The sequence below is a fragment of the Lissotriton vulgaris genome, chromosome 2_1, assembly GCF_964263255.1.
Source record: "Lissotriton vulgaris chromosome 2_1, aLisVul1.2, whole genome shotgun sequence".
Lineage (NCBI taxonomy): Eukaryota > Metazoa > Chordata > Amphibia > Caudata > Salamandridae > Lissotriton > Lissotriton vulgaris.
The window spans coordinates 819,761,304-819,780,224 of record NC_141687.1 but is presented as its reverse complement, the minus strand read 5'-3'; the positions used below and the strand labels follow the sequence as shown (position 1 = coordinate 819,780,224).

The window sequence follows — 18,921 nt, the reverse complement described above, 5'->3', positions numbered from 1 at the left end:
TCTACGGATGTTATAAGAGGTGTTGTGCTGCAAGATGAAACCGTTCTGTTCGCATGAACGAAAATGAGCAGATGATCATGTAATCGACCCGCCAGTACTCAGTATCTTATTATTGATGTTTAACTTCGATAATGGCCGAGATGCCCCCACCTCCCCAAAGGCTTAGACACTGAAACCATTGGGTGCTCCCGAGAGGTAGCCGGTAGGTATCCCACTTCCAACGAATTAGCATATAGCGCAGCAAGTCTGGGGGACGTGTCCTCAACATAAGTTCGATAAAACACAGCGGACAGGCCGTGAGAGACCGGGTTGTTAATCCCCCCGCTCCTTCACACGCTGCCCCCCACCCCCGCCTCCTCCCAGTAGGGGCCCACCTAGAGCCTCCTGAATCTCCACCTCCAAGCACGGGAACTGGTCTCTACACAGGAACCGATCCAGAACTGCGACTGAAGGTTCCTGTCAAGCAATATATAGGTCCCAATATTAGGAAGCAAAAACATCTAGGATCTAGTTCTAGGAGTACCCAAGATGACCCTGACTAGGTCTGATGTGGGTGATGGCATGACCGCGCTCGTCCTCTTGGATCAGCCAGCCCTCCCCTCCGCATGCGAGTTGTCCACGTAATCTCTCCAATTAAGAGAGCGCAATATCTTAGTAACTACGTTCTCTTCCCGGTGTTCCACCAGGTCGGTAGGAAGGGAACGCGTAATGTCCATCAGCTCATTTTCAAGTGTTGTCAGCCTGTTTGACAGTGACCTACGCAGTCCTACTGACTGGCCAATGCAGAATTCTCTAACCACCATTTTGAATGCCTCTTATTCAGTGGCTACACTCCTTGCTGTCCCCACATTGTCTGCAAAGTAGTTACTGATCATGGTCTCTAGGGGTTGTCTGAAGGTAGACTCTAATGGGGACGAGGCCACCAGTTTCCATGTAGGTATCGCTGAGATGCGTCTCCCTGCACCGGATTGTGGTCAGAAAGATTGTGTGCTAGGTTTCTACCCTGGTGATAACCCGATTTATGGTCAGGCTACACAACCAACCATCTAGGTGTTTATTCAGGTTATAAACTGGGGAGTAGTATCTGTATTCCCACAAGTGTGCGTGCTGCAAGCGCCATGTGCCCACTAATCCCCAGTGGGAACACCAACCCCAGTATACAGCGGTAACTCGAACGGTCGGACAGTCCAGAAGGGGTGGGGTGAAATGGCTCCCCTCTCTAGATTTGGTCCGACATGACGTTCAGGGGCATTCCTGGTCGGATTTACACCTGTGCAGTGCAAACATAAGACAAAAAGTTTATGGCATACACCTGTACCCTCCATCTCCATCGAGGCGCATCAACCTCGCCACTCAAGTGCATCTTCTGTAGGAGAGCAACATCCCTCCTGCGCCGCGAGTACGGGATGATTTTGTACCATTTCACAGCTGAACCCATACCCCGCATATTAAACGTTTGTGACCCCAGTACCCACTCAAGCCCACCAGTGCCACAGAAGTGCCACCCAACAAATGACCAACATTCCCAGCTCCCAATCCCCAGGTCAGTGCAGTAACGACGCACTGTTCAAAAACCAAACAACTAACCAAAAGCAATTGCTAATTATGTAACCATGCACATTGAATCCCACCATTCTGGAAGAGTTGGTGAGGGGTAACAGGCCGCTTCGCCATCAGTCCCACTCCCGCGGCTCGCCCCTCCCCGGTCACAATATAAATCACCACAAATACTTGAGGAGTCATCAACAGAGTGCAGCTGCATGCTGTCTAGAAGTACTCCGGGGTGCCAAACACTGCCCATCGGCGTGTCGTGCCTGTGGGCAAACCCAGGGCATCTCTCTGCAAGTAAATACAGCAAACATATGCACCCACACAAGAGTACAGCAACTTAAAGATCATCCCCCAAGTGAGGAGTGATCACTGATGGGGTTGGACCAACATCTCACTCACCCTCTGAGTTTGTACCAATCGGGCTTGACCCAAATGAGCCTCCACTGGTGTCACATTGTCTCAATGCAGCAAAGGCAATGGCTGTCTCAAGCACCTCCTGGTGGCCCTGTGAGGCCTGAGTTTCTGAGGGTTAGACCACCCATGGGAGACTACAACATCTGCGCCTCTTCCTCCATGCTGCGTGGATCTATGCCTGCGAGCGCTGTCTGGGCCTGCCCTATGCATTTCAAGAGACTCCCAAGTAGCCGCAGGGGTGTCAAAGAATAGGATATTGTCATCCATATTTAGTTTGAGCCTGGCCAGAAACAGTAGCATATAGCGAACATTCGCTTGCCAGAGTGCCCTTTTTACTTCAGTGAAGGAGGCCTTACGCCACTGCACCTCCATGGTGCAATCTGGGAAAATACCTACTGGTACATTGTCCACTTGAACCCAGCCCGCCTCCCGGGAGCGCTGCAATATGTGATCGGTATCGAAAGTGCAACATAGGCACTACCATCAAGTGTGGTTGGCCCTTGGGGGAGAAGGCCAAGCTGGGACTTGGTGAGTCCTTTCCAGGGTGAAGAATTTGGACAACCCCTGCCGAGCCACAGTCAACACAAACCAGTGCTCAAGACAGCAAATCATGTCCTGGCCCTCTGCCCTTTCCAGGAGTTCAAAAATCCTCACATTATTCTGCTAACTGCAGCCTTCAGCGTCCTCCGCTCGTCTCCCAAGAGTGCCCACCCTCCTAGTGAGGTCTCGCACTTTTGTCTCCAGGGCATCCAGGCGCAGCGAGCCCGCTGCTGTGGCCGCCTTAGTCTCTGCCATACTAGCGCTCAGCTTACGGGGATCGTTGCAGAGGATTCCCAGGCCCTCCATAAGCAGTTCAATGTTTTCCTCCAGGAAGTATCTGAATTTTTTTATAGCCTTCAGAATTTGCCCCAGAGTGATGTCTGCTGTGCCCCTTCTGGTGGGTTAATCTGCACCTGGTGGAATCAGAACCCGATCTAAGCTCACTGTGGACTCTTGCAGTGTTCCACATGCAGTACACCACATTTTGAATTAGATCACTCTCAGGGTGGTGGGAGGGGATCATCCATCCGGGTGCAAATGTAAGGTTGCACTCGGGCAGGGATCGCTCCAAGAAAGTGCCCCACAAATGAAGGGCGCACAGGTGGTCTAATCCAGGCGGTCTCGGAAGAAGGGTGCGGGAACCACAGTTGCTCTCCCACATCCGCAATCCAGGCAGGAGTGCAACACAAATCCAAGCGCACGGAGGGGCACCCCTGCCACAGTAACAGTCCCTCACCGTTCCATCATCAGTCGACCTCTCACAGGCAATGAGCATGCTGTCCAAAATTGCTGGAGTCCCAGCCAGCTCCTCACAGCAGTTCCCATGTGTTAATGAACCAGCTGCCCCACTTGGGAAATCAACTTGCATGTCCCTCCGGTCCAGCACATTACCTAGAGGCTCTCCCCACTCAGTGTCTGCATCCCGAGCCCTCCAGCCCGTCAGGCTGCCACTTACAATTTCCTAGGCAGGGCCCAACAATCCTGCCAAAATCCACTCTCCCCATAGAGTGCCATTGTGGCGTCACACTTGAGAAGGGGAACGTTCATCTGCTGCTTCCCCTGTCAATGTGACACACCACTTGCAGCAGTACCTTATGCTTTGGGGCCACTCCTCCGGGTACTGCTGGCGACCTGCCATGGTCCCACCTCCTTTGCCACCTCATGGACAAAAGCAGTCATCGTCTGCGCCGTGGCCGCCATCTTGTGCCGCTGCAGTCAAAATCTCCAAAGTCATCATCAGGAGCCCTCTGCACCTCCGATAGGGGCTCCTTACCAGGACTAAAAGGCCTGGGGCCTCTGCAGCCCACCATGCGCCCCTCTGATTCCCGCTCTGTGGGTAATGTCTTGGCAGCCGGCGGGGAGCTCTAGGGTGAGACCATCAGCCATGCCCCTCCCCTTAAGCCTACATCTTTACTGCACTGCCTGTCCTTTCTCCTGGGGTTTTCTACATCTAGAGGAACTAGTTCCCTTTATCCCCCTTAACACCCTTCCTTTGCAAAAGGAGGCTAGTAAGAATCTGTAGGTGCCAGGTATTTTTCCAGCCTTTGTGGTGGTAGAACCCACGTGATAATCTACTCCCAAAGTCCCAACGCTTTAACATCTAGGGCAAAGATGGGTCTGGTCATGGGTATGGAAATCGATCTCTGTCACCAGGAGTGCCACAGATTTCTGCCACTTCGGCAGTACGGGCACCATCAGTAAACTTTACATCCTGTGCAGATCAGAACAGACCATATCAATTTGTTCACCTGACACACTAGTCTTGGAAACAAGATTGGCACCTTTTTCTCTCTTCGATGCATACTGAGGGACCACAGAGCCAGTATTGTACACTGGAAATTCCTCACGTGAGGTCTAATGGAGTTCCGATTGCCTACTGTGTAGGAAGTATTCCTGGTTACCCATCATGGTAGTGCCATGTACTTATGGTCTTACTAGATGCTGATCTGAGCTCCTTCTACATCAGGGTAAGCTTCACTCCTTTACTCTAAGAAAAGTGAAAAGGATGAGGTTGATAGACCTTGATTAGTTCCTCTTGTCAATTGATCAGTCTTGTTATTACGGAGCCACTCAATCCTGGAGATGTCTTGTGATGAGCTCATTCCTCCATACTTTCCTTTTTGCCAGTGAATTGTCTGATTTCCTTAACAGTGTTCCGGGGAATGTGGTATAAATGAACACTGCCTCTAGCGCCTTAAGGTACATCTTAGGGATTTTGCAAAAGGAGACGTCTTCTTGCAGTCTTCTGTAGGCCAGGTATTGCACATTCTCTCGTACTTGAGGTCTTGCTTGGAAAGGCAAATTTGCCATTGCTCCTTACGTCTGACTGGAGGCTCCAAGCAATTGCATAGTCAGTCTATTTTCCACAGCATCTTGCCATACATTATTGGATTGCACCTCACTGCTGCCACAGAGCTTAAGAGCGTCTGTTTTCTATTTGTGCTATATAAAAGGTTCTGATCCAAAAGCAATGTTCAAGTTTCTGAAAAACTGGTTTTATAAAGGACTCACTGGAATGAGTTTCCTTAGTGGTATTTTAATAAATGGTCCCCTTAAATCTTGTACTTAAAAACAGATAACTTATTTGTGGCTCATTTCCAAATATGTACATTTTGTGGGCTGCAATCTCCGTGTATGTGCCCTTGCTGAGAGTACAGTCTTGTAATTTTGTTTGCTGCTGGCAATAGATTACATTATTAATTTTCCCTTTTCAATAGGTTACCTTCCGAACAAGGATATATCACTGTAATATTAACAGCCAGGGAGTCATCTGTTTAGACATTCTGAAAGACAATTGGAGTCCTGCCTTGACTATTTCAAAGGTTTTGCTGTCGATTTGTTCCCTTTTGACAGACTGCAACCCTGGTAAGAAAGTTAAAATGCAATAAATACAGCTTTGTTAAAGGTGTTTTTTTAAAGTCTTGATTTGTAGTAAAGTTCTAACCTGTATTGTATGTGCAAATGGTTGGCTAATGGTAACAAAAACATTACTGTGTACATGGGCCCGTGTTTTTAGCTTTTTTTAGACATTAATATGTCTGTATTTTATTGAATCACTTATCAAAGCGTAATGCTTGTTGGCATTAGAGCACGATGCATCTTTCATGAATACATCTTTGTCTAGACAAAAAGGGTGGCAGTGAACAAGGATCTTGCCATTTTGGGTTCACATGATAAACCCTTTATACGCTTAGTTTCATAAAAGAAGGGGAGGTGGGAAATGGTCTTGGACATTTTGGTAGTTGTATAAGAAATGTTAAAGTGCATATCGAATCCCAATTGAATCAGACTATCGAAATCTGAATGTTCAAAGAAACTGAATAAATTGTGTTTAATGGGAGATGAGTGATGGAAAAATGAAGGAGGGAATGTTGCAAAGTTCCTAATAAAATAGGTGTTGGGCATTGGTTGGATTTTAGTCTTTGTTTGTGGGAAAGGGATGAACACACCTTAAGGATTTTTTTCCATTTGTCGATTATTTCTGTGGACTTTATGCATATTTCTTTAAGAAAATGTGCTTTAGATCCATCTGGCAAAAAAGGCTCCTGGAACCAGTGCTGTTCCCAGTGTCTGCATCGTATTTATTTTCACACATTGATTTCATAGGAAATTAAGTTTCCTTAGGACCATTAAAGGGATTGGGCTAGGAGTTTATGGTCTGACGGAGTGCTCGATGCCACCCTCCATGTGGTTCCTATCTTTTCCTTCTCGTATTTCTTGTTAAATATATGTGATGTTCGCTAGTAAATGGCCCATATTACGGTAAATGACTTTTTGATGCTGAGCACTAAAGCCTAGATTTGGTACCTTTATAAGCAGGCTGATTAATTGAGGGAACAGTAATGTTTTCAGATTTTGTTCTGAAAGCTAAGCTGTCCTTAATGTGTAGTAAGAGTATTCCACAGCTCACTGGTGTAGTACGAGTATTCCACAGCTCACTGGCAAAGGACCAATCTCCCTGAAGGAGATTGTGCTGCAATTTATACAGATAAAAGGTCTTAGTCTGTGAACCCCACTATTCGATCAGAAGCATATAAAAGGCAAGGTGATAAGTGGAAATATCATGTCTCTTTGCTTATGTCAAAACTTTGGGCTAATAATTTTTAAGGAATAAGATTTACATTTGAAGATGGGGAGCATTTCTGCAGCACAACCAAGGTGGTCTGATTTCTCGGATCACAAAAGTTTACTTTCTCAGGGCAAGAAAAGAGACAACGTTTTAGTTGTGCTTTCATCTGACTCGTTACCCTTCTCAACTTGTGGGACCAGCCAATTAGTGGCAAGGAGGTAAACTGCTTCTGCTGCTGGTCAATAGAGCTTTGCACACCTGGTGCCATGCATGTGGACATGCGTCCAATTCAGTGCACCACTTGTTTCTCTTTGGTTTTTGTACTGTCCTGTGGTATTGAGCAGAGGCTACTTCTCGCTGACCCCTTTCTGTCTCCCAGATTTTTTAGAATTTTTCCCTAATCCGCCCCTTCTTCAGCTCGTTTATGCTGCAATGTTTTGTGCGAGAGCAGTATTTCTGTTATATCTGCACCTGTTTTCCTACTCCAAATCTTGGAAGGGCAGGGGCAGGGTCCACTGGGTGCTGCCCAATGCACAAGGCCCTTTGTCAATTTCTGCAGGAGCCAGGACTCAATCACATTCTTGGTTGCCGGTCTATCTCAACCCTTATGTTGATCAAGCTGTGTCAAGTCAAGTCAAGTATAAGTTTATTATGACCATGGTCTTTAAACATGTACAAGGAACAGTATCGCAAATTTAAAATATTCCCATAAAACGATAAAACATTATAAATTGATCCGATTTAGTTTAGGCACTTACATACCTTTATACTGTTACCCACGCTAGTAAAATTGCCTTTAAAATAACACTTTGCATTTACAGTTAAAACCCGGTACTTTCCCTTGTTTAAAAATAGTTCATTAGATTAAGATTTATACAGTCCTACAGTTATTCCTGGTTTCTTAAGTCACTCAGTACTACTTTTATGTATTTTCCAAGGGCAATGGCGATATCCACGGTGGGAATTTCAGTTAATAGGTCGGCTGCCTGTGCCCTCGTTCTTATATCATATTTTAGGAACACGGGGCGCAGCCACCGTTTCCGTTGTTCCAATAGTGTCAAGCAGTCGAGAAGGATATGTAACAGGTCTCCTTTACATCCCAGGTTACACCTGCAGCACCCTTTCTGATCTAACATTTTCGATTTCAGATCTTTATTTATTAGCCATGGGTTGAGACCAATCCGCAACCTTAAAATCTCCTGCCTAAAACCACGGTTGGGCAGGATGTCTAGGTAAGGAAACCAATTTTCGTTTGCCCAGGAGCTCATCATGTGGGTTACTGAATTCTTTTTTGCTAAGTAACTCATATCACGCATTCCAGATGTTTCCTTCCCCTTTAGTTTCAGCTCGCTCCTAGTGGAAAGTAATTGTTGGGTTTCCTGGGACACCTCTATCTTTAGACTTTTACAAATTTCTGTCAATCTTTCCCTACATGCTTTTGCCCATTTTAGGTCACTCTTTTGGATTTCATTCCTACACCATTGTGCAACTTTTTGCCCATCTGGATCTTCAAAACGTTTCCAAAGTCTGATTATTGCCATTTGTATTTGTATCTCCCAGGACTTTGTGCCTATTTCTCTTCTTATAGCTTGTATCATAGATGATTGAGGGAGAGAAAGGAGACCTTTAAGGCATTTTCCCTCCACCAAGTCCCAGGCTCCCTTACCGCTCAAATAAAGGATTTCTGCTCCATACAGGACTTGGGGGGGGGGATCATTGCCTCAAAGGCTCTTAACATTGGACGGTGAGACATCTCTCCATAGTCCCTATTAAACATCTTTAGGCCACATATTGAGGTGTGAGCTTTTGCTTTTTGTGTTTCCAGATGCGTGTACCAGTTTAGTCTCTTGTCAAACCATATCCCTAGGTACCGATACTCATTAACTGTCTCCAGTTTGAGCTCACCTAGGTACCAGTTAAATCTGCTTATTTTTTTACCAAAACATAGGATTTTAGTTTTATCTAGGTTGACCGTTAGAAATTTCCTGGCACAATATGCGTTAAAGGCATTAAGTTTTCTTTGGAGGCCTCTCTCGGTCTGGTCTACAATTACCAGGTCGTCAGCATATAGTAGGCAGGGCACCTTGTTACCATCCATTCTGGGGCTTGCACTACCCTCCACCTCTAGAATGGCCGGGAGGTCTGATAGGAATATTGAGAATAACTGCGGGGCTAGGACACAGCCCTGTCTTAGGCCGTTGTCTATAGGTATTTTTTGTGTAAATGAACCCGCCGTATCCTTAATAACTTGCGCCCAATTCCCACTATGTAGTGCCATTATTATGGTCAGAAGATCTCTTGGGATATTTACCTTTAATAGTGTTTCCCATAGGCATACTCGATCAACTGAGTCAAAGGCTGCTCGGAAGTCAACGAAACAACAGCATAGCTTGCCATTTAGTTCCGTTGACTTCTTTGCCATAGCCCACAATGCAAAACCGTGATCTATCGTGGAGTGTCCCTCCCTAAATCCTCCCTGTTCTATGGGTACAATTTGGCACTCCCTTACCCATGCGTTTAGCTGTTTCAATACAATTTTTGAGAAAACTTTCTCTCCTATGTCTAAGAGATTAATCAGACGGTAATTTTGTGGTGCCTCCATACTTCCTTTCTTATGGATTGGCCTGATTATTGCGCCCTTCCAGTTAGGTGGCATTAAGCCTTCTGTTAATATTATACGGAACATCTGCGCAAAAAATCTTGCCCACCACTTTACCTCTGACTTTAATATTATAGCAGGAAGATTGTCCGGTCCTGCCGCACGGGTTAGTTTCAATTCTTTTATAGTTTGTTCTACTTGTTTTGCATTAAAGTTAGATTTTAGATCTTCTGATATTTCTTGCCATTTTTGGGTCTCTATATGTATTCTAGGGGCTCTTACCCCATACAGTTCCCTTATATACTTCTCCCATGCTGCCTCACTTACTACACATTTTAGTTCGCCGTCTGTTGGGCCAATCGCTGCCTTTACCAATTTCCAAAATTGTCTAAGATTTTTCTCTTCAATTGCTTCTAACAGGTTTGACCAACATTTCTCTTTAAATGACCTTTTAGCGTAATTTACCATTTTTTTATAATCTTTTTTTAGCTTACTTATGTGAGCCTGTCTCTCATGGGTGAAGTTCTTTCTTTGTTTCCTTTGTGCTGCCCGTATCTCCCTTTTTTTGGATTGGCACTCGACAGAGAACCATTTTACTCGGCTGGGTGGCTTCCCACTTGTTTTTTTATCCCTTTTTATTTCTACTTTCAAACACCGGACTACTTCCTCTAGCTTTCCTATGAACCATTTCAGGTTTTTATTCTCTAGGTTTCCAGGCTCAATTTTAATTTGCATTGCTGACAGTTTTGCCTGGTACTCCTCCGTGAGTCGTGTCGTCACACGTTTGGGGTACTCTACCTCCTGGGGGATCACTTTCTCTCTAGGACTGTTTCTTCCCCCCACTATTATTAGGTACAGTAAGTTATGATCACTGATCTCTTTTTGTTCTAATGTAAATTCCTGTACAAGGGGGAAGTTCCAGGCTTGTATAAACATGTAGTCGATTGGGCAATTCTGTGAGCCTATTTTAAAGGTCTTTCCTGCTGGACAGTCTGTCTTCGTTCTACCAAATGTCTTCGTTCTACCATCTGTCTTCGTTCTACTTTTTTCCATTTGTCGATTATTTCTGTGGACTTTATGCATATTTCTTTAAGAAAATGTGCTTTAGATCCATCTGGCAAAAAAGGCTCCTGGAACCAGTGCTGTTCCCAGTGTCTGCATCGTATTTATTTTCACACATTGATTTCATAGGAAATTAAGTTTCCTTAGGACCATTAAAGGGATTGGGCTAGGAGTTTATGGTCTGACGGAGTGCTCGATGCCACCCTCCATGTGGTTCCTATCTTTTCCTTCTCGTATTTCTTGTTAAATATATGTGATGTTCGCTAGTAAATGGCCCATATTACGGTAAATTACTTTTTGATGCTGAGCACTAAATCCTAGATTTGGTACCTTTATAAGCAGGCTGATTAATTGAGGGAACAGTAATGTTTTCAGATTTTGTTCTGAAAGCTAAGCTGTCCTTAATGTGTAGTAAGAGTATTCCACAGCTCACTGGTGTAGTACGAGTATTCCACAGCTCACTGGCAAAGGACCAATCTCCCTGAAGGAGATTGTGCTGCAATTTATACAGATAAAAGGTCTTAGTCTGTGAACCCCACTATTCGATCAGAAGCATATAAAAGGCAAGGTGATAAGTGGAAATATCATGTCTCTTTGCTTATGTCAAAACTTTGGGCTAATAATTTTTAAGGAATAAGATTTACATTTGAAGATGGGGAGCATTTCTGCAGCACAACCAAGGTGGTCTGATTTCTCGGATCACAAAAGTTTACTTTCTCAGGGCAAGAAAAGAGACAACGTTTTAGTTGTGCTTTCATCTGACTCGTTACCCTTCTCAACTTGTGGGACCAGCCAATTAGTGGCAAGGAGGTAAACTGCTTCTGCTGCTGGTCAATAGAGCTTTGCACACCTGGTGCCATGCATGTGGACATGCGTCCAATTCAGTGCACCACTTGTTTCTCTTTGGTTTTTGTACTGTCCTGTGGTATTGAGCAGAGGCTACTTCTCGCTGACCCCTTTCTGTCTCCCAGATTTTTTAGAATTTTTCCCTAATCCGCCCCTTCTTCAGCTCGTTTATGCTGCAATGTTTTGTGCGAGAGCAGTATTTCTGTTATATCTGCACCTGTTTTCCTACTCCAAATCTTGGAAGGGCAGGGGCAGGGTCCACTGGGTGCTGCCCAATGCACAAGGCCCTTTGTCAATTTCTGCAGGAGCCAGGACTCAATCACATTCTTGGTTGCCGGTCTATCTCAACCCTTATGTTGATCAAGCTGTGAATTCTGGACCATTCTCAACTCGTGCTCCTTCATGTCCATAAATGTAAAGTTGAAGAAATTGGACTCTTCTCCTTTTATCTCCTTCAACCTCTAGGGGATTTGTGCAACTCCTGGTGTCTTTGGAGCAGATAATTTCCCCTGAGGGTGAGCAACCCTACCCCATGCATCAGCCCTCGTTCCAGCCGCTCCTAGAGCTAGGGACTCCATTACTACTCACTACTTATTAATTGCTGCAGCAGAACACTCAGTGAGTAAAAAGCTGTATTACAAGAATAGGTAAGAGGCCTGACTCCACCAGTGTTCAGGACAGCCATTTTCCCTCTTACAGCAAGAGGAAACTAAAGAACCGAGATGTACTATCTCCTGCCGTGTCTCCCCTCTGTGCAGCCACTTGCAGTAGTCTTGATTGGTCATTCCAACACTGGAGCTGACCAAGCAGTGTTTGACATTGCCTTCTTATTTCAAATCAGGAAAGGGCTGGACTGTGCACAGGAACCCAATGGTGCTGTCCACGGCACAGTGCCCTTCTGGATCTTGCTGGTGCCTGTGAGTCCATCACTTTAGTTTCCTCTCTCTGTGTCTTATCAGGAGATGGACTCATGGTGGACCATTTTTTTGTGGAATTGCACTTGCCTGCACAGTATCCCTGCTACCCCTACATCTTGTGCAGTTTTTACACAACTTCTGGATCGGGCCCTGTGTTGACCTCCATTCTCAGCTCGGACTACTTCTTATTCAAACCCCTGACGGTGACACTAAAGAACAGACAGTTTTCTCAAGTTCTCCTCCTTAGCTTCTGATGTGCACAGTATAGCTCCAGGTATTTGACTTCCATACTTACCAGGCATTAGCTCACAGTCTCTTCCGGTGCTTCCTGTTCAAGTTCAGCTGCCTAACTACTGAATGCTCCGTCAACACCATCTGAAATGTGCAAGGTCCTGTGTGGATGCAGCTTTCAGGTCTCTTGGTAGGAGGCCTGGATGGTGGTACTCCAGCACCAACCCAAACACAGACCCAGAGGCCAGTACTGGCAAATATAAAAGCCATCACCCAACTAAGAGATATTCTGTGCTTGCCTAAAGCCTCGTGCCTACCCATTTGTGTGGGGAGCTTATTGCAGGATTGCCCACTTAGGTATCTTATGCAATACATAAGATTTTTTCTTCCACAAAAATGTTTTGTAATTGAAAACCACTTTCCTGGCATTATAAGGATACCTTCCAGTTGTGAAATTCAGTTATGTTTATGCACTGAAACAACACCTGTGATTGAGAGGAAGCTGCCATTTCTTACTACTCCTATAACTGGGAGAGGAGCTGTGAGAATGAATCATCAATCCTGTTTTTCTCTTGCTGGTCTCCCACATTGTGGGTATCTAGAACAAGAAGGCAGACTATCCGAGGAGCAGTCTCTATTCTTCTCACAAGTGGGAAATTCACAAAAAAGTCCTCTGCTCCATTTGTGGAGCCTAAGGTCATCTAGCCATCTATGCCGTGCTCACTTAACCAAATTCCAGGTGCAGACAAAACAGCTTATCAAAGAGCAAGGCGTCTGGATCACAGGGGCTTAGTCTGTTGAACTGGAGAGGTGCATTGAAATAAGCTTGTTACTCAGTTCTTCAGACTCTACGAGGCCTTCAGACGATCAGGAAACGTCTTCCTGCAGCAAAGACTAACTCCTCTCCAAGAATGATGGTAAGATGCAGCATCCCACAAAACCATTTATCAACTCAAGGGATTGTTTCTTAAAGCCCTGACTTTCAGCCCCGTTGGTGCCTCTTCAGAGAATGAAGACTCTCAAGCAGCCAAGTGGAAGGTCCCCATCAAAGCACAGAGTAGAGGCAAATGGCTAAGGCTTTGTTACTGGGCCTTGCTGTCATTATCATTGTCATTGTCATTATCCTCAAATGCTTGGTTGACAATTTTCTTTTCTTTACCCACTAAGTTACTTGACACCAGATTAAGTGATGTGCAGTACTCGAGGCCCTATCCTCTTTGGACTATAGTCCATCAAGAGAAATATGTTGAATGGGTCCACCCCTAAACAAGCTTTGGCAAAGTCAATAGTTTTCAGTTCTCGCCTATGTGAGATCTATTGGCTTTGTCAGTGTTTTTAACACTTGTTGCACAGCAGCGCAGTCAAGGGGGAAAAAGCACCATGCTGCGGCCAGCATTGACGCTCTGCTGTACAATATGGTTAATAAAAGTGAGACAGGGGTAGGCAACATGAGGGGGGTGGGGGAGGGAGCAGCAATAACACAGTGGGAGGAGTGATGGTATGGGAAAACAAAACAAATGGAGATGTGGGGGGAGGAAGGAGGAAGGTAGTGCCCGACAGGAGCAGGGGTAGTGGGAGAGAGGAAGAAATAGTACCTTAATCTACGATTGGAACTTTTATAGATTTCCCATGCTTGTATCATTCCCTGTCGTCGGAATGGGAGTTCCTGGTATAAAAAAAATAGCAATAGAAATAGAAACTAAGCCTAGGCCCATTCTAGTTTTGTAACATATCCACCTCTTTTTGTAAAAGAGACCAAATGATGTGGGACATCCTCTTGGAACTGGGGATGGACCCTACCTTAGTTCATTTTTTGGCTGAGGCTCATCGGGACCTAGAAGCGTCCATTAGGATGACGCAGGAAGGAGCCTGTACAGCTGGATTCAAGTCTACCAGAGGGGTGCGACAAGGGGGTATCCTCGCCCCAATGTTATTTACACTCTATATGAACCACCTTGAATCCACACTGGAGCTGGCAACACTCGACGTCCCGCGTTTTGGCGGACTGACCACCCCAGTCCTCCTTTACGCGGACGACGCGGTGCTCGTGGCTCGTACTCCTCTTGGGCTAAAAAGACTATTGACATCCTTCGATGCCTTTATGACCTCCCTTGATTTAAAAATCAACACAGACAAGTCCCATGTTATGGCTGTAGGCGGCAGAAAAAATAAGGACTTGAAGACCTTCTACTGTGCTAATACTCCTATTTCCAATGTGAGAACTTTTACCTACCTGGGGGTAGTATACGACGATAAGGGCACGTGGGCACCTCAAATATCCGTCAAAACCAACGCCATGAAAAGAACAGCAGCCGCCATTGTCGGCTTCTCAAAACGTCTGGGTGGTAAGCCCACGGAAGCAATGCTGGCATTCTACAGAGCGAAATCAATCTCAGTAGTAACCAGTACGGGGCTTCCATCTGGGGTTATTCCAACAATATAGAATCAATACAGATGGAAGAAAACAGATTTTTACGTATGCTTCTAGGATTACCTCAATCTACAGCCACTTTCTCTGTCCATATGGAACTAGGCCAGGGGTACATCAGTGACATCATCAAACAATCCCCTATCTTGATGTGGTTAAAAACATGGCTGAACTCCAATTTAACTCTGAACCACACAATTATGAGAGATTGCCTACTTCTGGACAATATGAAAAATATCCCGTGGCTACCATATATTAAAAAAACCCTAACTTCCCTGGGCCGCCCAGATCTCTTCCATAAACCAGACTGCATCGTTAAGAATGACCTGGAATGGTTCAAAGTGACTTTTTCCAAAGTGAGAGAAATGGAGCGGGAGAGCTGTGAGCTTGCGAAACCCACTGTGAGGGAGCACTATATTTCCAAAACTACACCGGCCATTGAACCTTATTTAACAGTAGTGTCTATTCCATTACATCGCTGGTTATTAACCAAACTAAGATTTAACCAGATTCACTTTCTGTTAAATGACTCGAAGGTATGGGCCAAGCCAGAGGACTTAGCGGCCTGCAAATGTGACGGTTTTTCTCTGCAGGACACTGCTCATTTTATGTTCTTCTGTGGTATATATGATCTGCCCAGGAAAAAGTATATTGTTCCATTGCTTAAGAACAAGGGGTTCGTTCAAATCAAGCCTGCCCTATTTTACTTAAAAAAGTTAGATTCACCACTAACTATGTTTAGTGTCGCTAACTTCTTGGTAGCTGCTTTTCGCCTTAAAAAACGTTCTGGAAATAGATAACTTAACAGTTTTGACAACACCCGATGGAATTATTGAAAAATTTCTGCATTTTTTAAAATTTTGTAAATATTTTAATTGCTCTATTTTAACAGCGACTGCAACCCGATGTAACTGTACCCCTTAATTATGTATTTCATGTCTACGTGCTTTTTATGATTCGTTATGAATCGAAATAAAGTTGTTTTGAACTTGAAGTGAACAACCAATCGGGTCAGCCTCACCCTTTGAAAGAAACCCTCCTGAGAGAAGCTCCAGAAGCTCAAGTCTAGGAAGGAACCAGTCTCCAGTGACAGTGATGAGGCATCCTCTGCTACATCTTCCAGGAGGTCGGTGAAAAGGGGTAGAGCTTCTCCTTCACCTTCTGAAAAACGTTATGGTAAGGCCTTGAAAAAGACCTCTCATAGGTCTGAAGGACGTAGTCCTGGCGAATCTCATCACCGAGATGTAAAGCAGAGGGAAGTGTTAAAAAGGGGTTCCAAAGACAACCGGTAACCAAAAAACCCTTTTTATGTTGCCCGGCGGTATCGCCTCTATGACCCACAAATATTGATCAATGAAGAAGCAGGCGCTGGAGACTGGAAGGCAGGAAACGAGGATTTTATTCTCTCCGGAGGAGAACACATCAATTCAGACAGCAAGTATCGTCACGAGGTGCTCTAACCACATCTCTGAGGCCTGGCCTCTTATACTAGGGTTTATGACCTTTATTGCACATAACACATTCTTGCAACACTTTAGTATTAGAAAGAACATCCTCGGAATCTCCCCTGCAGGCCCGTTCCCACACACATTTACAGTTGGATTCCCCACCCCGGTCACAACAGGTGATGGTTGTCGCACAGCAGGGCATTCCGCCGATTCACAGAATGCATGGGGTTGATCGGATCTCATAGGGTGGGGGCTTTGATCGGCTCGAGGGTCTTTCAATGGGGAGGGGAAGCTTCCTACTGTACGGGATAATAAACAGTATCCGCAGGGCCAGGTGGCGGCCTGGGAACAAGGAAGACAAACGGGGACACAGGAAAAGGGGGTTTGCATCAGAAGGATCTGAGGCCATGAAAGGAATGAGGGGAGGTGTCGCGCTGGGAACAGGATGGGATTCAGTGGTGAAGCTGCGCTGAAGAGGGGTTTATGACCCAAGGCATGAGAGAGCGGGGGTTGTCAGTGTGCGGGGGGATGCTTGCGAGGTTAAGGGAGAGAGAGAGACGCGCTGGCTATCAGCGAGGGGCAGGGAGGCCATGGCATTCAAAATGGCTGCTGCTTACGCGCACGAATGGGCTTGAAAAGGGGCAAGATGGCGCCGATAATGTTGACGTTTTGCAGTCTAATCTTTAACAGTCCTCCCTTTTCAACATATCTTAGCCAACTTGCTTACTCAATGTCAATCTTCATCAAATTCCTAACCTCGGCATCATATATTGCTCTCATACGTTCGTTTTCAAAGTCCACAGTCTTAGGGCAAATACAATTTGCACATAATGAACACAGAGGTGGCAGACATTGAATTCCTAAGCATAGACCGCATATCACAACTACAGGAATCAGGATAATGGTGAACAGTCTCCAACCCCAGTTCTTAACGGTGTTCCAGAACCAACCACCAAGCGACCATTCTTCTTGTTCCTGGTGGACTTCTGAAGAGAGTCTGTGAAGATGTTCGATGGCTTTGTACACTGAGGGTGAGTTGTCCGATATGTATGTACAGCAGCTGGACCCAATGATGTGGCATGCTCCACCACGGTCCGCAAGAACCACATCCAGGACAAGGCGGTTCTGGAGGGCCACCAAGCGGACCGCTTGAAGTTCAGCGGTGTTGTTAGCAAGGATACCAGCCGTGATGTTCATTGTTGTCTCAACTGCTTGAGTCAGATGTCGGATGGCACGGCTGTTTGCCATCGGGCCCCAGAGGGGGACTAGTCCTTTCATAGCATCGATGAATTGCGCTCCTGTTGAATCGGCTTGTTCGATGTCCTTGGCTCGTTTTTGTCTGTGATGATTTGCTGGTGCCACATAAGTCGGAGGAAGGATGAAAGAAATGAAACAAGTGCCCCCCCAGCCTTTGGGGAGCCAGGTGTAAGCCTTCGTGCCGCAGACGAAATACATGTTTGGAGATGCCACAAAGGAAGGTGGGTCGGCAGAGTCCAGAGTTCTAGAAAACCGGCAGGCACTGTGGCCTACTAGCTGAGTCCCAAGCCCTTCCATGCACATGTGGCCGGTGACGTTGATGACTGACAGGGCCACAGTCAGAGTGGCAGCCGTTCGTTTTCGCAGGTAGGAGAAGGTGGTTCTGGTTGGATTATTGAACACTTGCATTTCAACTTGTTCTTTAGCAGGGATGTCCAAGTGGATTGTGTTGTTGTTGGTCTGCGGGCAGAAGTGTGTCTTTGTTCTGTTCCGCCAGACCCCGTGGTAGAAATGCGTTACCGTTTTGCTGGAGGTGGCATTGTCCTTAAAGCTTTCTTGCAGAAGCATCAGCCAGGCAAGACAGGAACCGTGAACTGAGAAAGGTGAAGGGATGAATGGTATCGAGTGTCCAGTGGCGTGGGGTAGCAACCCACAGATCCAACAGTTGGTGGCATTGGTGGCAAGGTTGTGCTGGTGAAGTAGTTGTACGAAGGAGTTATTCCAAAATTCCTTTCGCCTCTCTCTGAGTTGGGGAGAGAGCGAGATCAGATAATGTTCCTTCATGGTGGTAGGCTGGACAGTGGTCAGGAATGTTTCGTGAGCAGGTGCATTTTCTTCCACAATCCAGAGTGTGGTCATGAGGAGAAAGCAGAAGAGGATTGTGATGAAGAGCGCAATAGTCTTTGGGCTATGGAGTCTGTCTGCTTTTGGGTTTCTGCGGTGGGTATTTCCTGTTTCCTTCATCATCTTCTTATTTGGCGCTTCCATCATCTTCTTATCTGGCGCTTCCATCATCTTCAAGGGGCTCGGTAGCGGGCAGAACCACAGACTTTGTTTTGCTTCTCTCCGGGTAACCCTTGGTAGTGTTTAGGTCACCGTTCTGAGATTTAACTCAGTCCATGGTCTACTTAGCCGAGACTCCCTCCTTTCGACGCAGGAAATACCCTTCTTTCGATGGCACTGTGGGATCAGAGAATTTTGAAAGTTCAAGTGTGTCGGTATCAGGATAGCAGGTTAGTGATGGTCGGTCCTTGTTCAGGAGCTCTTCTTGGTTGTCGATGTTTTCGGTCGAGGTCAGGGTCGAGGAGATCTTCTTACAGTGGTGTGCATGCAGCCAGTTGCGTTTTCCCTCCACCCGTAGTGCTGTTCGGGTGGTGATGAGGACTTGCCAGGGGCCCGTCCACCGGGGTTCCAGACTCTTGGCACGCTGGAAATTCCGGATCAGGACGAAATCCCCAGGCTGAATGGTGTGTCCGGGACCCCTGGAAGTGTCAGGGATGGCATGCAGCACCTGTTGATGGATAACAGACAGCGTTTTAGTCAACTGACATAAGTAATCA

The 18,921-nt window shown here is 45.9% G+C and overlaps 1 protein-coding gene across 1 annotated transcript in view; it reads left to right on the top strand.

Annotated features, from left to right (window-relative positions):
• Positions 1–18,921, top strand: part of UBE2E3 (ubiquitin conjugating enzyme E2 E3) — a 221,953-nt gene that overhangs the window by 139,804 nt on the left and 63,228 nt on the right. The window contains exon 5 of the mRNA XM_086956222.1: positions 5,223–5,370. Within this exon, the coding sequence (XP_086812348.1) occupies positions 5,223–5,370 (148 nt within the window). The remainder of the gene's footprint in view (positions 1–5,222; positions 5,371–18,921) is intronic.